The sequence below is a fragment of the Ciona intestinalis genome, chromosome 6 (assembly GCF_000224145.3).
Source record: "Ciona intestinalis chromosome 6, KH, whole genome shotgun sequence".
Taxonomy (NCBI): domain Eukaryota; kingdom Metazoa; phylum Chordata; class Ascidiacea; order Phlebobranchia; family Cionidae; genus Ciona; species Ciona intestinalis.
In genome coordinates, this window is record NC_020171.2 from 238,699 (window position 1) to 257,536 (window position 18,838).

The window sequence follows — 18,838 nt, forward strand, 5'->3', positions numbered from 1 at the left end:
TGGATAATTGCACTTTGCCTTTTAAATACTTGGCCTACTTCTTAAAAGTCTGACATCGTAACACAAGTTTTTCTGGGCTTTTAGATGATTGATTATGCCGAGCCGGCTTCAATGGGCTGTAATGCTGTAAATTAAAGACTGGCTATTAGCTAAGCTGGTGTAAGTACACATATGCGGTAATGCTAATCATCAAGGTATTAACGCATTGAAGGCGTGGTTAAGTACACCCGTTATATGCAATTGTGGGAATTTAATTAAAAGATCGCTTTACGACTTTACGTAATCGTTGAAATATCGACGTACTCATAAGCTAGGTATCAACAAGAACAGATGCGAGCAAGGTTTACCGCTGAGTGCCGTTGATGTAGTTTAAAACGAATATGACGTAACGGTAAATAAGTGTTGTTAGATGTTCTGGTATTATTTCTAATGGTGGTTTATTTGGTAACAATCGGATTCATGACTCATTATTTAAACTTAGATACTGACATAAACGTGAAGCCAGACTATACTTACACTGCGACAACACAATACCACTGTACTATACTGGACTACGGCGAGCAAAGGAAATGAAAGTGATTGTAAATGTAGCGACGTACAGCTTGTACATTGTTATAGGTTAACAATGTGGGTTCTGTAGTTTGATTCTAGAAATGAATGTTGCGTGTCAAACCTCAGAAATGCGATTTCCTCTGCATTGAGCATGTTGTAGGTTTCGACATAATTTAGGGTTGCAGGCCAACAGTTTGCACTGAATTGTGTCCGGAAAAAAGACCGGTAATACTCACTGTTCTTACCACCCAGTAGTTAATCATATAATGTCAGCTTTTATGTGCAATGGCCGTGACTATTTCATGTGTGTTTCTTGCCGCCTTCTCAATTTCGAGATATTTCCGACAAAGGTGATGTTTTGTAAGGTTATCAGATGGCTTACCGAAACTAAATCCAATGATTTCCAGTGCTTGTTTTTCGCATAAAACAAACCACGTTCGTAACGTTTGACCTGCTTCATTGTACGTGTTTGTTATGCTACATATGGCCGGCTCATTTAAATTCTTTTAACACTCATTCCTATACACATGAACTATTTGGTGTATAACTTAACTGCATCAATACTCTAGCCACAACTGAACCTTTTAGCTGACAGATACGATATATAGCACGGTAGTCTAGGAGTTCACGGGTTCGGCACACGACCGTATCACGTAGCACGATTAATCGTTAGGGTTGCCCCTGTAAACTTTGCTTATTGACATACCAACAAAGGCACCCTGATTGACCAATAGATAGCACACGTATAATGGTCAAAATGTTTGTTCAGCAAACGCTGCATAATGTGTTGCTGAATGTATTTTCTGAATGTTTTTTTTTTCTTCTTAAGCTGTATTAACTTGTAATAAAGTAAGTCTTCTAGCTATAATTGTACATCCGTCAGTATCAATACATTCGTAATAAATAATTAAGTTCATTTAAGGTCTGTACGAAGCCAAGGGTTCAAAATACGCACTTAAGTTAAGTTCAATGTTGATGTATTATTATTCTATCCCCACCGGAAATTAGTGACTTGTAAATATAGTTTACACAAGTTCATATCACTTCTTTCAACGCCGTTTAATTTCCCCATAGAGTATAAATTAAATTTTACATTCAATACAGTGACCACCTACAACCTAATGGATTTATTTTTCTTTTAGCAAAATACCTTAGCCTTGACTCCTCAGCTACAGTGACGTAATTGTGAATAAAGATCTATTACAAATTGAGTCCGTATGTGGTGGCCACAATACGTCACAATATGTGACGTCAGCGCTATAAACGTAGTACAACTCAGTTGTCGCCCTTTTTCGTCCAAGGAAGTTATGGCTAGACTGCGGTTCCAATAAACCGCTGTTAGAAATCATAATTACAACTTAGTACAAGGCTCAAGTGTTGTCTTCCGTTTAGATCGCCGAGAAATTACAACGTATTTAAGCCTGATAGCCGTGGCTTTAAGTTAGAGTCCTGAAGAACAGCTATTTTCTCTTTGTAATAGCTCTAGCTTTGATTCGAGATTGTGTTGGTGTGACTATAGAGTACAATTCGGCAGGTGTACTATATTTTCGGATATCGTAACTAGAGTTCAGCTGCAGTGGATGTATCTGTTCCTTTTGTGCTTAAAATAGAAATGCCAGGCTGGGATTTTAACAATCGAAACCCTTTTGAAATTTAGTCATACCTCGTTGGTTACGTTTCGCGTATTTAACATTGGCATAAAGCGGACTCACTTGGACAGACAAGCAAATAATCGCAATATTTATACCAGCTGCGTTAGTTACGGTTCTGTTTACAGATATGATGGTTAAACGGCCACACGCGAAGTATATTACGCTCGATTTGCGGTCTCTTTAAACATAACATTGTTAAGGTATTTAAGGGTTTAGAATCAGTTAGGTTATTTGTATGTGTATTTTATTATAAATTAACCTTAAAAGCTAAAACTCAGTTCTGTTTTCTGTATTGCCAATGCCTTTTTTGTAACGTCTGCTGCGTAGGCGACAGGTTCAACTCATAACCTTTCTCTTTTTTTTCTTCAATCCACACAGGCCAGAAAGAAGTTAGCCGTATTCAAACACTCGCATTTCGTGCGTAGAGTGCTTGTTGTTCTCCGCTAGCTGGTTTGCGACTGTGAGTGTGCGGTGGGAAGCGTTAGTGAATGGATGCAATCAGGGCACTGCTGAAAAATACTGCTTGACTTTTCTTAAGTACAGTGGTATCGGAAGAATAACAACCATGAATTTTTGTGTTGTTGTTGGTGTAATTTCACTCGTCGTCGTTGGGTTATTTCACCCAGCATCATGTGTACGAGTGAACATCGAGAATTATTCTTGGCAACGGCCGCGTTTGCCGCATCTTGCCTCGGTTGCCGAAATCGAAGAGGGTCGAGCTGAATATCACGGCCATGTTGCTCAAGTTTTGAAAGGCGATTGCGACCTGGACTGTCAGATACAAAAGGACAATCAACCAATATCGATTGAAGAGCTGGACAGAGATATGAGTTTTGAAACCTTGGACGTGGTGAAGCAACTCAAGTTTAAAACCATTGTCAACGTAACCGAATCCAGCATATTGCCCAGCGAACCTGCACTGGACACGCAAGTTGAAATTGAAGACGAACCAAGCAGTAGGCACAAGCGGGCAATCTTTGGTTTAGACACCCGGTTTCAATTACCTGCCAAAAAGTTTTCAACCATGTTTCCGTTTTCCACTGCTGTAAAATTGTCCACCGGATGCGCGGGAGTTCTTTTATCACCAAAGCACGTTTTAACCTCAGCTCACTGTTTGCATGACGGGAAACGGTATCTTAAGGTGAGTTAATATATATTATATATATACAGTATTGTGGAGTACGATGGGATACCGTTAACACCTAAATCCCATATTTCTTTATAGTGTTTTTGAAGCATTATTAACGCTCTCCCAGAGTCGCGGTGCTATGGTTATATAACTTTGCTGTAAATATTCGTCGTTTACCAGCGAACGTAGACGCCATGTGACGGGGAAAGAGAATGAAAACGTTTTCTATTTTATCCTACCCTACTATAGCAAACATGCTTAAAATGCTTTAGTTGTTTTGTAGAACTAAACAAGATGTGACTTTGTATTTAATTTCGCGTGGCGGAGATGTAGAGTTATAACACGGGTGGTTCCCAATTGCGCACCATTTGCGGTGGCTTACTTCGTTTGCGAATTACCAAGTATGTAACTTTGTCATTGAGTTTAACCGCAACGTAAAGCGTGAACAAGCAATAAGAAGTTGCAGCACGTGCTTCACATTTCTCGAGTCCACGTAATCTTGGTACAAGTACTTAACTACGCTCTTTATAAAGCTAATTGGACAAGTGGATTGTCTAATCGCCCTTGGTTTTAAAATAGGAGAAAGTGAGAGAAAACGGCTGCGCAGAACAGTAGAGTATTGTTCTGTTCGGAAATGTTTTCACGAGCTCGGTGCTGAAAATCCATCGTGGTTTTCTTAAACAAACTTAAGGTTCCAAACGAATTTGCAAGTTAAACTACAGGAAATAAAAGCAGTATATTACCAGCTAAGAAAACAGACACACAGTGCTATAGAGTGCTAGACGATTCATTAACTTAGATCACTGTTTAACCAAAAGTATCTATGCTATGCGGCTATCGACGCCTTTTCTATTTATGGCCCGTTTCGCACCGGTGTAACGTATTTCTCACAACGCTGAGGCATTACATGCATACCTTAGTGTGTATGACGCCTGTGATGGCCTTGGGTTGTAAACTTCTTATTCTGTGGTTGTCAATGCTTTCGCAACATACCAGAGAAGCTGCTTGTTCCGCACGACTCGTCCACATAACCAAGACTCATGTTTCGGCAAAAACAAACATTGAATAGCTCGGACATAACCCGGTCGTGCTGTATTTCAACAGACATATCTTAATCTGCAGAATAGTGTAAACGCAGATATGGCATGTTTGCTGAGTACGATCGGATGGCCAACAACGAGCTTGTTTGGCGAGCATCAGCTGTCTCTCTATATAAAACAAATTCGGCGGATTTCATTTTAATCCGTTGATTACTTTTCGGAAGGTGCGTTTATCATTTTCGCAACGTTAAAGTGTCACCGTGTTTTCCTGCTTGGGTTTGCCATCAGTTCAATGAGTTAGTAGTTCCATTTCAATTCCCTACCTTAGGTTTTGTTTGGAGTTGTCTAAATGTTTGACTATATTGCTCAACTTATTGTCTATTCGTTTCTGCTTAAACTCGAGTTTCAGCAGTAGATCAAATTGAATGAAACCGCAGACTTGATGCCAGACGTGCCGATAACGCGACTAACGGCGACAGTTTGCGGGTTTCTAAAATTGACGATGCCTGGTTTTGGGTTAAGTGCCGAAAAATTGCCGGCAAAATATTAAAGTAAATTTCTTCTTGCTAAAAAATAGCCGCATATTAAATTGTAGATATACATGTTTTCTTTCTAGAATAAGTAATTTAATTACCTTCTAATATAAAAATGTATATAAAGTTGATTTATAATTCAAGTTTATCCTGTGTGTTGTAGTTGTATGTGATTGACAACGACAAAAAGCGGTCTAACATTTCCACATTGCCTTTGGATTGAATACCTTGCCCCAAGGGGTTACAGCAATGTCTGCGGCTTTAAGGTCGTCTTACATCTCTTAATGAGGCTAAATTATACATTATTGGTCTCACTTCTCATAGGTTAATTCGCAAGGGACTGTTTTGTATTAGCGCAATAGCTGTACACACATATACCTATGACCTATTGTGTGAACTTGCATTAGCCAACAGTGATTCGAATATTAGCAGCCATAAAGGGGTTCTTTGAAAATTGTAAATGTTTAAACTATAGCAGTTGTAAGTTCGATCAAAACAAAGACAGCTCTGTTCAAACTGTCGCAGGGCTAAATTATGTCGTGACGTTACATAGTGTGACGGCAGAGGAACAACCACTAAACACCACAAAGGAATCGTTGTTGCTTTTCGCTTGGGTTGTAACGCGCATATAGGAATTTGCGACCCCCATATAGCTATTGAGGTGTTAATATTGTAATGTACATCTAGAATAGATACACAAGATACTGTTACGGTCAAAAAATAGGATTTTTTGAATTTATACCATTTAAATCGAATACAATTTCCTTACACAAAATATAACTTTTTAAAAACGAATTATTACATTCTAGTTACATTTTTGCTTTTTCTACAAGCACTGATCGAACGTAATGAAGAGTTAAATATTATATTATCATAAATATGTATATTACTGTGAAATAAGATGGAAACTGTTTTAAATATTTTTTGTTTTCTGATGTATGAGACGATAAAATAGAGTAAAGGTACGGACCATCTTACCCCAACCTGTTATATGATCGCAATATACATAAATAAATTAGCAAAACATAATTGTATTAAAAGTATTCACTGACGAGTAAAATTCAATAAGCGCTTTGTCCCCTCCTAACGGATATCAAATGAAATATTTTAACAATGGTAAATGAATGTGTATTATGTGGTAATAAAGTGAGCAATTATGACGTAACAAACAATATAAGTGATCTGACCGAAACTTTTAATCTCGTTGGTGACGCTTATAATTATAACGTTACGACATATATTTATAACGTCATCTGTATTGAGATCATCAGTTAGAATAAATGTTTTGATCTTAATTGGATAATACTACGGTTCCTCATCAGTAAATATTCCGGTGGTCTAATGCCGCTCGCCACTTCAAACAGAATTTGAAGTTAACAAAATAATGCCATTGAGGCTTGTTGAATGGTGGGTAGTGAATTTAGACGCTACATGGTTAGGCTGTTAGCGGCTAGGGGCAAAAACATTAGAGGTAGCTTTAAAGTTGGGTCGGTCTGTAAAACTACCTCTGTGGTGTAGTTGTACAGTGAAAAGTCTCTTATTAAGTATTACAAATGCAAATTAACTTATATTATTTTATTTTTGCTACAAGGCATAATGTAAACAATCTTTTGCCCCCTCATCTGGTATAAAAAAAACATTCCCTGATAAATTCTAGCCGCATGGCAGAGGAAACGGCGGAAAATACTACGTTTTTATTCCAGATGAGCCGCTGAATTATTGTTTAAATTAACTGATGTTTCAGTTTAGGCCTATTTTTACAACTTAACATTCATTGTTTGCTCTGCAGGGTGTCAAAAAACTTCGCGTTGGTCGTGTAGTGAAGAAAAAGCTTCGTAAGCGTAACAAGAAACGAAGAAAGAAGGGGCGAAAGAACAGAAAGTCTGCGGCTCTTTCTAGATCCAAGAGATCCAGTACCCCTACTTACAAACTAAAATTCAAGTGGACGAGAGCGAAGAGAACTCACCTACCCGAAGGCTGGATAAGACGACCTGGACAACCTAACAGTGGACTAAGTGTTGAATACGATTATGCTGTTGTAGAACTAAAGAAACCCCTTGGAAACGCCTCAATGAAAATGGGCATCAGTCCAGCAAGAGAGCATTTGCCCGGCAGTCATAGAATTCATTTCACCGCATTTGGACAGAATAAGGATAACGATTTGCTTTATCGGTATTGCGCTGTGGATGAGCAGTCGAACGACATCATGTATCATAGATGTGACGCTCAAAGAGGTACATCCGGCGCTGGCGTCTATGTTCGCTTGTACGACCGTGACACACGTTCTTGGGACCGTAGAGTAATCGGAATTTTCTCTGGGCACCAATGGGTCAATATGGGCGAAGGACAACCACGCAAGGAGTACAACACAGCTGTGAGAATTACTCCACGCAAGTTTGCGCAGATTTGCTTTTGGACCACGGACGATGACAGCGAATGTCGCGGTAATTGACGTCAACAGACTGGTGCTACGTAACACGCGTCTGCTTTGCATCGTATCATCATCTGGTTCGTGTACTTGCTCGGTTGTCGCACGCACGGGCGCTTCGCAAATAGAGAAGCGGTAATAAAACGCATTTTTATTAAACAAGCTAGCGCTGTCACATCATGTATTCATACTTGCTTTTCTGCAGTTATATTCGCACTGCGACCCACACATGCAGCATACGTGTTAACGAAATTATTGTATACCGCAGCATATTCCTCTTACAAGTATACAGAAATGTCTAGACCGTTTTCATTTTCTGGACCGACTCATCACAGCCAAACAGCATCTCGATTCGACTTTGTTGCAAATGGTTCCGATATTTAATCACGCGTTTCCTTTTTTGTTTCTTCAGCATATTTTTCGTCTTTTTGCGTTGTGTTTGTTATTATCGTTATATACGTGGACAGCTAGGCGAAATTCATGCACATATGTAGCTTGACCCAAATCCTGTATATCGTATAAACATCTTACATGTCAAACAGTCTCAAATATTTAATGATCTTTTATTATAGACACCTTGTCGATTATAAATAATATTTAAATAACCTCTTTAATTGGGTCTTTGATATTTTATTGGCGTGTGTATTACAAGATCATCTGTCGCTTATTTAAAGAATACAGATGCGATGTTGTGTATATTGTTTTACGATTGATGAAAACAGACTGGAGCTTAGCCAAAATGCAGAATTGCTTACCAGAGATACAAAGCTTAAAACACACAGGCATTATATGCCATGGTTTAACATTATAATGTGTTTAAGACTTTTTGTTAAATGTCATAATTAGTGGATTAGTAGTAAAGATATCAGCTTGTATGGTCTGTTAGCCAGTACATTTTCGAGGCCGATTTTTAATGTACTATGGAGTAAGTTGGAATACGGTTAGCACCCAATTCCATATTTCCTAATCGGGTTTTGAACAATTACCAATATGTTGCGTGGATACGGTTATATATTTCTGTAAATAGTTTTTGTTTACTATTAAATATGACGAGAAAAGAGAATCAAGACATGATCTATCTCATCCATCTCACTACAACCACTGACCTACATTTAAACGTTTATATACACTAGACTCGTAACGCCAACACCAGAGTTTTTAAATGTGGAACCCTTCCCGCCACCATGCGTTTACAATACAGTTGAACCCGACCGCCACGCTAAAATAAGTGAAGTTGGTGATAATGATTAAATATAACTTGTCTTTCCTTGCTGGCGGGGCAACGCGGTTGTTACCAGCCCTAAACGTCAATGTGTGTAATATATAAACTTAGCAGTTGTTCAGAGATAAGCACGAAGAAAACAAAGTTACGTCTTGCGACTGAACGAAGGCTCTTCAGATCCAAAGTAAAGAGCTCCAAGTCGTATTATTTTAGTTTAAAATGTTTTTGAACAAGCCACTTCGTTTTGTATGACGAAGCAACGATTAAACACCCAGGAAACATGCGCAATACGTAATTGAAAGTTCAAGGCTAATGTAAAATCGTATTCTCTTTTGGTCACTTAAAACGAACCTAGAGATACCGTTACATGTTCAGTGTGCACTGGTGTGGTTGAACGAAACACCTGAACGACTAAATCAAAGAAGGCCGAAGTAAATATCCTGAAAAATATTTTAACAAAGCATAAGGACGTATTTTTAAATGCATCCAAAACAATCTTGACCAGATTTTATTGCGAGTAATTTGGCATTTAATCCAAGATAAAGTATATATCACGACACCGGGCAACTGATATAATATATATCACGGCACCGGGCAACTGATATAATTGTTGACTGTACTTTTAGCACAGATTTAGTAGCACATTTGTTTATCCAAACTTAACTTAATGCATCAAGATTGTATATTAAAGGGTTGTTTTTCGTAACGATAACATCTGGCGCAACTGTGTAGCTTATGCGTCTAAGCGACACATCTTGCGTGTTTCATGCGACTAAGAAATGATATGTCAGTCTGCCATTCTTTGCTGTAAAATATCTCTTCCCTAATACTCGGCTGTCCTCACGTTTTGTCTGTAGCCTGACGCCGCTCGTCGTTTGATAAACCGAGTTGCCGATCTATCGTTATGCAGTCGGACACTAGTGAAATAGGTGCGAGGTATGCAACCTATAAGTTAAAACGAGAATGGACCGAACTGTAGCAGCACCCCCCCCCCAACTATTTGTTGCGGTTGATATGGGTTTGAATAAACTTGTTACACCACCCACAAAATGATCATTCAGTAAAAGTTTATTAAAATACTAACATACAGCAATAGTATAGAAGTTAATGGAAAATATGCTATAGATAATAATGTTCAAAAAAATATTAACGAAAGGTGCGTGACCATTAAACATCCAAAACAGATATGTTTTATAAAAAAACAAATAACTTTTTAAATTAATTTTGAAGCATACTTAGAGTAAAGGAACATATTATTGATAATAATTTAATTTCATCCTTTCAGTTACAGTAACAAAGGCCAGAATAGTTATATAGTATACATAAACGATAAAGAACAAAAAGGAACGGTAAAAAGCCAGTTATTATAACATTCTAGTTGTTAAAATAGAAGTACAAGACTCAACTGAAACAGTAAAGAGGCAATTTATCATATAGTGAACTTTTGGACTACTAACCTTGCTCAAATAAAGTAAAGTCAAATTTTGAAATGCATACAGAGTCTGTAATAATTGTAGGCACAAACTTAAATTGTAAACATCCAATGTTAAATATGTGACTATCAACGCAAAAGAAAACTGTTCCTGTTTGCAATTTAAACAGCAACTAAAGAATGGTTAAATAATCCATCATCAGTTTCACCAATAACATTCCACTTGTCAGTTTGATCATCGTAACATTCAATTGATTTCAAAGCATTTTTAGAATCCAGACTAAAATAAATAATTAAAAACAAAAAATTAATCATAAACAAAACATTTTCAAGTATTTACCCTCCTACTACATATATCTTGTTTTGTGCAACACAAGCTGCATGTAAATCTCTCTCTATGTTCATATTTCCCACATAAACCCATGTGTCATCATCAACATTGTATTTTTCAACTGATTTAAGACGTCGTTTTCCATCATAACCACCTGATATTCAATAAGCGCAAAGATAAATAACTTTGAAATATTTGTTACCTGATCTTTTATCATAAACTGTTGGTTAAGAATATGTACGATAAAATCACATTCGAACTAAAATGAAGAAAATAGCATTGAAAATAGTCATTATAATTCAGGTCTTTTGACACTTTTTTAAAATTTTATACTGGTCTTGAGCTTGTGTAGTTTAAGAATAGTACGTTTCAGTAGTTTTTAGGTTTTACAGAATTTGTGCAAATATTTTAAGATAGTAAAAGGAAATAAACCACTTAACTATGTTGGTTTAGGGTTATTGAACATTTTTTCTTATTCATAATTTCTTCCTGTATATCAGTGACTAATTATTATTCTAATTAATATCATTATTAATAACTGAAATAAAAATCCCCATATTCAAAATTCGAATAACAATTCTTGTAAGGGTTGGGTGTCGAATACCATAGGTAAATTTGAAAGGAAATAAGAATTTATTGAACATGGAATTTCTTATTTGTTGTTTAAAATTACTTACCAATAGCATAAATAGCATTGTTAAGCACCACAGCAGCAAACCAACCACGTTGTGTTTGCATTGGAGCAACATCTTTCCACTCATCTGATATTGGATCGTAACATGCAACTGAACTTAAATACTGTTGGCCATGACGTCCACCAAGTGAATACAAATGACCTGATTTAATATAAAAGTTTATGTTGGTCAAATAAAACCAAACTAATTGACTGGAATAACTAACCATTGTGAGCAACAACAGAATGGCCACGTCTGGAAATCTTCATTGGTTTAAGTTGAATCCACTTGTTAAGTGAAACAACATAACATTCTCCTGATAATAGACTTCTGTAATTGTCAACAGGTCCACCAAATACAAAGATGGTACCTATGTTATGAACAGCAATGTACCAATCAGGCTAAATGATGGGAAAAAAACATTTATTACATAAGTGAAAAGATTACAAATCAAGAATAGGACCATAGTGTATTTTAAAAATTTTAGAAATAAAAGTAATTACTAAATATTTGTAATATGAGTCAATATATTAATGTAAACTCACCATTTAAAACAGCAGCACCGAATCCCAATCTCTTGTCATTCATTGAAGCTATCTTCTCCCATATTAAAACCTTTTCCTTTAATTTCATTCGATGAACAATGTTAGTTGCAGTTGCTTTACCATCAGTTCTTAAATCTCCTCCAAGATAATACAAAACATCATCGATGACAACGGCTGCTGCGTTATCTCGACCAACTGGTAAATCCTGAAATCAAATCAAACCTTTTTAATTATATCTCATAATTAGGAAAAGTGTGCTTTAAAAATTCTAAAATGCAAAAATAAACAAGAAAAAATAAATAACTGCCAATTAAAAATTGACATTTGCTTAAACTGAAATACACTATATGTTAAGAATTGCCCAAACAAATTATTTTAGTGCACGAATCATATTGCTTACAATATGTATTATTTGTGGGATTTAACTGTTTAGTAAATTATGTGATTTCGATATTGTACAAAACACATATTAAACTTACTGGAAGCTGACTCCATTGTTTTGTTTGTAAATCCAACTTTGTTACTTTGGTTAGACTATTTGCTCCACCAAGTGTTATGAGAAAAATCCCTAAATAATAAAAAGTGTTAACTTTACTTTGATTAAAAAAAATTGCTAGATACAGTATTTAAATAATATTAACTGTGACATGAAACCTTTATGTTTACTAACTTAAAATAAATCAATTTCACAATTTATAATAAAACATAAAATAAGATTACTATTAGTGATTAAATATGATGCTTATACTATACATTTTAGACTATACCTGTTTTCTTTGAATATTGCACCAAAGCATCAAATAATGAATCAACCAAATCACCAACTTTTCTGATGAGGGGCTAAATAACAACTTTAATATAAATTTGTTTGTCATTACTGATAAACTAAGAAAGAATTTTTAATTCCCACATGGTAGGATAATGCTAGTCATTATAACACATGTATTCTGTTTCATACACCTTAAACTTGCTTAAAAGTTACCACATGTGTAACTTTGTAGGCGATTATATTTTTTTAATACATGGTTTACAAATTTGTCAATACATAAAGGACCACAGGGTTGGAGCAATTGTCATTTCGTTTCTTGCCCACATATTCCAACAATGGTAGCTGTGTCAAGTCTCCTACCCATAACCTCTTTGAGGCACGAACGCTAAGCACAGGGCTGAAAAAAGCAAAAGCATTCACCTCAACAGAGACCACATCTTTAAGCATATTTGAAGATAATTTATAAAAATCTACAAATTTAATGACTTCACTCAAGTAACTTTCATTTGAAGATAAATCAAACTTCACCCAGTTCATAACAGTAGTGTAAACCAAATCTGAAGAAACCTAAAAAATAGTTTGTTTACATGAATGACTAAATGTAATTTAGCTTCAACGTAAAAAGTAGCTTCAACAAAAAGCTTGGCATGAGCCCGAGCACATGACGTCATTAAGGAGAAAGGCGTGTAAGAGTACGTTCTTATTTAGCCGAAACGCGTCGCTAATTTAAATAATACGGAACACGTGGTTTGCGGTTAAAAAGACGTCTCGTTTCGTAATTTCTAGTGTTACAAAATGTAAAATTCATACAAAAATATTTAATTAGAAATTATTTATAGGTGTTACTTCCAGTGGCGCAACCAGCGCGATATTTACGCCCAGTCAACATCATCTCTGAGACTCTGACCCGATATAAACACAATATTGGTCTTGCACACTAATATCTATTCTACTGTATGCGGTAATCGGTAAATTAAGGTAAAACACGATTAGGGAATATGGGATTTTACGCTTACATTATTAAAAATACATTTCTAATTTAGTATAATTTGATGAAACATTGGTGCAAGTTCTACGCATGTTCATCGTGGATAATGTAATGATTATTTACGTCAAACTCAGAATAAATCTTTATGATTGTAACATTACAAACGAGATTGTTGGAAAACAATCTCGTTGTTTCTCCCCATACGATCTGTAGTTTGTGTAGTTTAAATGCAGGAAAATCGCGATTATGTGAATTTTAATTGCTGCAAATATAAGAGCGAGTAGCATCGCTTTTAGTAAATTAGAACCAACAAAATTTGTAATATGATATTACAAAGCATCTTCCCGGCAGAGCTTGGACAGAAGCCAAAATCGTTTGTTGGTACTGCCTGAGAACCAGAGTTTCATTACGTCATTTTTTCAAGAGAATAAATTCACAACGATTGCTGGATGTGGAATGTATGCTACGTTGCTACCACATGCGTCTTCCTTTATATCCTACGCCGGTGCGGAGCGTAAAAATGTGACGCTCATATTCGATGTTCTGATCTCGTGGTTGGTTGAACAGTGGGCACATTCCTCCCGATTGGTATATTATGAAACGACATAATTAATAGTTACATTGCGATAAGACAAGTGACGTAACAATTGAATCAATAATTGTTCTAATTCCAAGCGAAGGAATGTAATACTGAATGCAACGCGTGTGTGTGCGTCTTAGCACTCTCTGGCTATGTGCGTGTCTGCGGAAAAGTGGGGACAGCACAACAGCCCCCAAGATTGTAGCAGTTTATATTATTTCATTATAAAAAGTTTAAGAGTTTTTGGCTTTCTGTTTAAAATCAAATACGAAAACATTGCGCGCTCGTGTAATTCGATACGGCCAAATTCGCTGAAGTTACGAATCGTTACTTGCGAGAGAGCAAATTCACGAGAACGAAAAATAATTAAAGAAAACGCTACACTGACTAGTCTCGTTCTCTTAGTAGCTTTACTTTTTTTATTTTTAATATTTTTCGCTCTCGCGTGCAACATTATATTAATAGCATAGGGCTTGGCGCTCGGCCCAGTTTTCAGCCAAGCGCCCAGAGTTAAAAAAGGGAAATGCTTGGGCTTGGCTTTTAAGTTCGGGCTCCACTCAGCACATCCCTAGTGTTCATACACCTCGTGCCAGCTTACGAGTTACCACGTATGTTACTTTGTAAGTGATTATTTTAGGGGATTTTTTTTTAATGTATGGCAGATAATTTGGACAACCTATTAGTGGCCACTGGGTTGGAGCAATTGCCGTTATAGGCATCTTGCCCAACCACACATACACCCACAATGATAGCAGCTACAAGCCTTGAACTCATTTTCTCTAGGTTAAAGGCAGGAGGGCTAAATACTTTGCCACTGCGCCGGACAAAAGTTATGCATAAATATAAATATGTAGCTAAATAATAATTAATTTTAGTATTATAAATTCTAATTTAACATTATGCTTAGTTGAGAATTTGAACAATTTGTTTATGTCACATTTAATTAAACTAACCTTGTCATGTGTTAATTGTAATAACTTGATGACATAATTTTTTGATAGTTTCTTAACTTGATCACCAGAAACAACTTGTTGATAATTTTCAAGCACAAAGTTGTTGAATTTTTCAGTTAACTTAGGAATGGTGAAACGGTCCGCCAAAGCTTGAATTGTGAAGCAATTTTGTGGCGAGACTGTTGTCAACAAATATTCAATGCAAAGTTTCCTGACAGCTGAAACAGTTATGATAAGTTTAATCAAAATTTAATATTTAAATCATGTTGTACGTACAAGGCATTTGAAGGAAATCAGATACTGCTAGAAGGTCGCACACATTTTTGGTGTTGATGTTGATTTTTCCTGTGTACATGAAATCAACAAGTTTCTCCACACTTTCCGCATCTACACCATGAACTTCAACAACATCTTTATACTTTTCCACCATCTATAACAATATTGTTTACAACTTGGAAATGATTTATTCATTGACTGCAAAAGTTTCATATAAAGGCAACACAACAGCATCACCCATTAGCTTATAACTGGTAAAAAGCAAACACATACTGAGGGTGGTATGCAAAATGTATGATTAGATTAACTTTGATCATTTATAAATTTTCTTGTCGGCATGGCAATAAGTTAAAGGTATGCGAAGGTATATTTAAAGTTAATTAATGATTTTTGATCAGAGATTATCGCTAAAAACTTATATACTGAAATTGGTTAAGTAGTAGTTTAAGTGACTGGCAACGTGGCAAATTGATATTTTTCCTAGTTGATAACTTGCTATAAGATCAATAGATTAAACATATTAAGTTCGACCGTTTATAAATAATTTTGCCCACCTAAACTCACTGCTAAAATTTCCGTACTGTTTATATTAATTACTATTCTTTTAAATGTCTGAAAACACTAAAAATACAATATTGCCTTTGTACCGGACATTTCACTGCTGTTTTAATAAGATTTGCCTTCTATGTGAATTGCCCTCTTCTTCTTTGTTATTTGCAATGATAGTCACGTATTCAAAGAGTAATTTTTGCAAGAAAATCATATTCCTGCTTGCAAGCTTTGTTACGCCACACACACAGAAAACATAATCATTAATTAACTGAGAGTCACTAATCATACCTTTTGCATACTACCCTTAATGTATAGTTTATTTAATTAATTTTGGTTTAAAAAATAATACACAAAAGTTATAGGCATATAACTTTTGAAAAGACAAGGTACCCATACCCATAAATTTTAAAAGATAAAAGTTTATGCGGACATAAACAAGAACATTTTTTCATGTCACATTGTGATTTTTATTTGGAAAATAAACTCGACTGATCATTGCATTATCACTACTGTATGTCTGTATAGTGTTTGTTTAAAGCCATTTTTGTAAAAAGGGTATTAAATTATGCATTTATACTGAGTACGCATGGTACACTGGTTTATTTTCAGGGTATAGATGCATACCTTGCCTACCCATGTTGGGCGCCTATAATAAAAGATTATATATACTCTATTAAAAATAAACAAAAAAATATGCAAGTTATATTTCTGTAAACAAGAAAGAAACAATATATGCACTTGTACCTCAGTGTTAAACATGGTGTTGAAATATTTCGAATAGCAAGAAAGAACCATCTTGTTTGCTGGGATGTTTTTCTCTCCAACACGAACGATGATGTCATTAAAACAACCATCTTGTCGTGATTCATTGGCAAATTGAAGAAGATCAGATGAATGATCAATATTGTGAGTTTGTTCTTCAACTGAGCATGTTCCATTGATAGAAAATGATGTTTCTGCCGCTGCCATGGCCATTTTAACGTTTGTTTACAGCTATGAATTAAAAATCAATCTTCTATTTACCTATTTTTAGTGCTTTTGATAAAATTTAATTTATTAACATCAGTGGTTCCCAAACTGTGGTACGCGAAGGTCTCCCAGGTGGTACGCGAGCTACTTATTAAGTTTTAGGTGCGTACGAAGTATTCTTTACAAACATATCTATACTTTAGTTTTGCGCACATGTGAAAATGCATTTTAAGCACCTGCAGGATAAATATCCAAGGAGACAATCGATATTATGACGCAAATAATCGCCGTGTGAATTGCTATTATGTCGTAAATAATTGCCAGGACAAACAATCGCAATTATGATGCAATAAATCCATGTGTAAATCCTTACTATTTCGTAATAAACATGCTGCTTGGCTGAGAAAACAAAGTAAATATACAGCAGTGCTACTTTTGGAACATATTTAGGTTGTTTATTACCGCCTGTTGCCCTGTAATAGGCAAGTTACAATGAAGGTGCTACGAGAACGCTACATAAACCAAAAAATTGTACGCGAGTTAATATAGTTTGGGAACCTCTGAATAACATGAACAATATGTGGCTTTCTTGGTTTAATGAAAGTAAATAAATAAAACTAAGTATTGTCTTCTATTGTTTATGAACGATACACAATGGATGGTATTTTGTTTTACACATGATGTGTAGAACAAAAAAATTCATTAATTTACACTGTCTCTATACTGTAAAAGCATTTTTGTGGAAAATACTTTCTTATTTTAATTCTTGATTTAGTTTTTTTAAGTCATATTTTAACGCTAAACAACTATGCGAAACAAGATGGCATCCATTTTTGACCGAAACCTTACTTGCTTATATTTATATTCTTTCTACGCGATTAGTTCATAACTTACCAAAAATAACCTAGCCAACACCATGTTATATTAACTACAAGAAATAAAAGTAAAAACAAAATAACAGAGTATGAAAATTTTCAACAAGAATTAGCATATAAAGATTTCTTATTTCTCCTGTGGTTGTATATGGTATTTTATTTTAGTATAAAACAATGTAACGTATTTATTTGGTAAAAAATGTAACTTGCCACTCGAGGATCAAGCAAGTAACATTCATTCAAACATTAGTCAGCAGCACTGAACAAATGCGTCTTAATGCAAAAATCAAAAGTTTGTACAGTCGATTACGATTCACAAGTTATACTTAACAACATATTATCATGTGTCTTCATACAGTTTGTGCCATAATCTATAATCAATAGCAGGGGTTCCCAAACTTATAAAATCGCGCGCCAATATGTGAAATCATAATTATGTGACGGGCCGTCAGGAAATAAGTTTTTTCTCGCTACATTTGCGACGCGACTGGTATATTTTTCAAGATATAAAGTATATAATACTGTACTTAATATTCTTTCACCGATTATTACTGTTTATATCAGCCGTTCATCATGACCATTACTGGTCCCCATCGAAATACGATTTGTGCTTTCTTTGGGGAATTTCCCTAAACATATCGTCCCTTCAGTAAAATTCTTTCCATGCTTGCTTAACGATTCAGAACAGCGTTGTTGTAGACTTAGGAAAAAGGACACCGGAAATTGAAACGCGTTAGCTCGTACAACTTAAGTTGCAGAGCACGCCTTCCAAGTTAATGCGCTTGCTTCACAACGTGGTGAACATTTTAATCTTAAGTTTTACGCAGTATAGTTATTAGGTTTAGTTACAGTCCAAGATAAATATTGTTAGTTGTAACTTTTGTTGTTGTAGCGGTGTAGGTAGGCCGTTTACACTGTACACTACACAAATAAATAAGTCATGTCTTTATTTAAAAGTCATTTGTTTAGAATTAAGCAACCACTCTAGTACTTATAGTATATATTGCTGTTGGTCTTTACTAAAGACTCTTTAAGCAAAGTTTCTACCTTTCTCATAGCTGCGTGCAGGCATGTAAAAAATAAAAATCCGGCCGATACCGGTTTGCATTTATATTTTTTCCGGCAGTTTTCCCGGCGCGTGTGTTCTGACGTCAAATTTTGCCTCTCTATCTAGCCCCGCGTTCGTGCGCCGCTTTCACCATGTACGAGGCTTTTGGATATAAGCCAACCATTTCTCCCGCGGTACTTCGTAGCGTAAGAATTTAATTAAAAACGTGTCAATCATGTTTCGTCTTTTTCCGATCAAAGTCTGATTGCCGCGACGATTTTCACGTGTAA

At 35.6% G+C, this 18,838-nt stretch overlaps 2 protein-coding genes across 2 annotated transcripts; one reads left to right on the top strand and one right to left on the bottom strand.

Annotated features, from left to right (window-relative positions):
• The first annotated feature begins 2,581 nt into the window (after positions 1 to 2,581).
• LOC100184571 (inactive serine protease 35) lies at positions 2,582 to 8,030 on the top strand. The gene is made up of 2 exons (XM_002131281.4): positions 2,582 to 3,345; positions 6,696 to 8,030. Exons 1-2 carry the CDS (start codon positions 2,770 to 2,772, stop codon positions 7,356 to 7,358), a joined length of 1,239 nt encoding a protein of 412 aa, XP_002131317.1. The 5' UTR covers positions 2,582 to 2,769; the 3' UTR covers positions 7,359 to 8,030.
• A 1,578-nt stretch (positions 8,031 to 9,608) lies between these two features.
• Positions 9,609 to 16,737, bottom strand: LOC100182259 (kelch-like protein 12). Its single transcript, XM_018812313.2, has 11 exons — positions 16,401 to 16,737; positions 15,105 to 15,258; positions 14,829 to 15,046; positions 12,728 to 12,874; positions 12,306 to 12,378; positions 12,018 to 12,106; positions 11,539 to 11,743; positions 11,220 to 11,363; positions 10,997 to 11,155; positions 10,329 to 10,473; positions 9,609 to 10,268 (listed from the first exon to the last, which is right to left on the bottom strand). The coding sequence occupies exons 1-11, from the start codon at positions 16,629 to 16,631 to the stop codon at positions 10,151 to 10,153; spliced, it is 1,683 nt and encodes a 560-aa protein (XP_018667858.1). The 5' UTR covers positions 16,632 to 16,737; the 3' UTR covers positions 9,609 to 10,150.
• Positions 16,738 to 18,838: the final 2,101 nt, after the last annotated feature.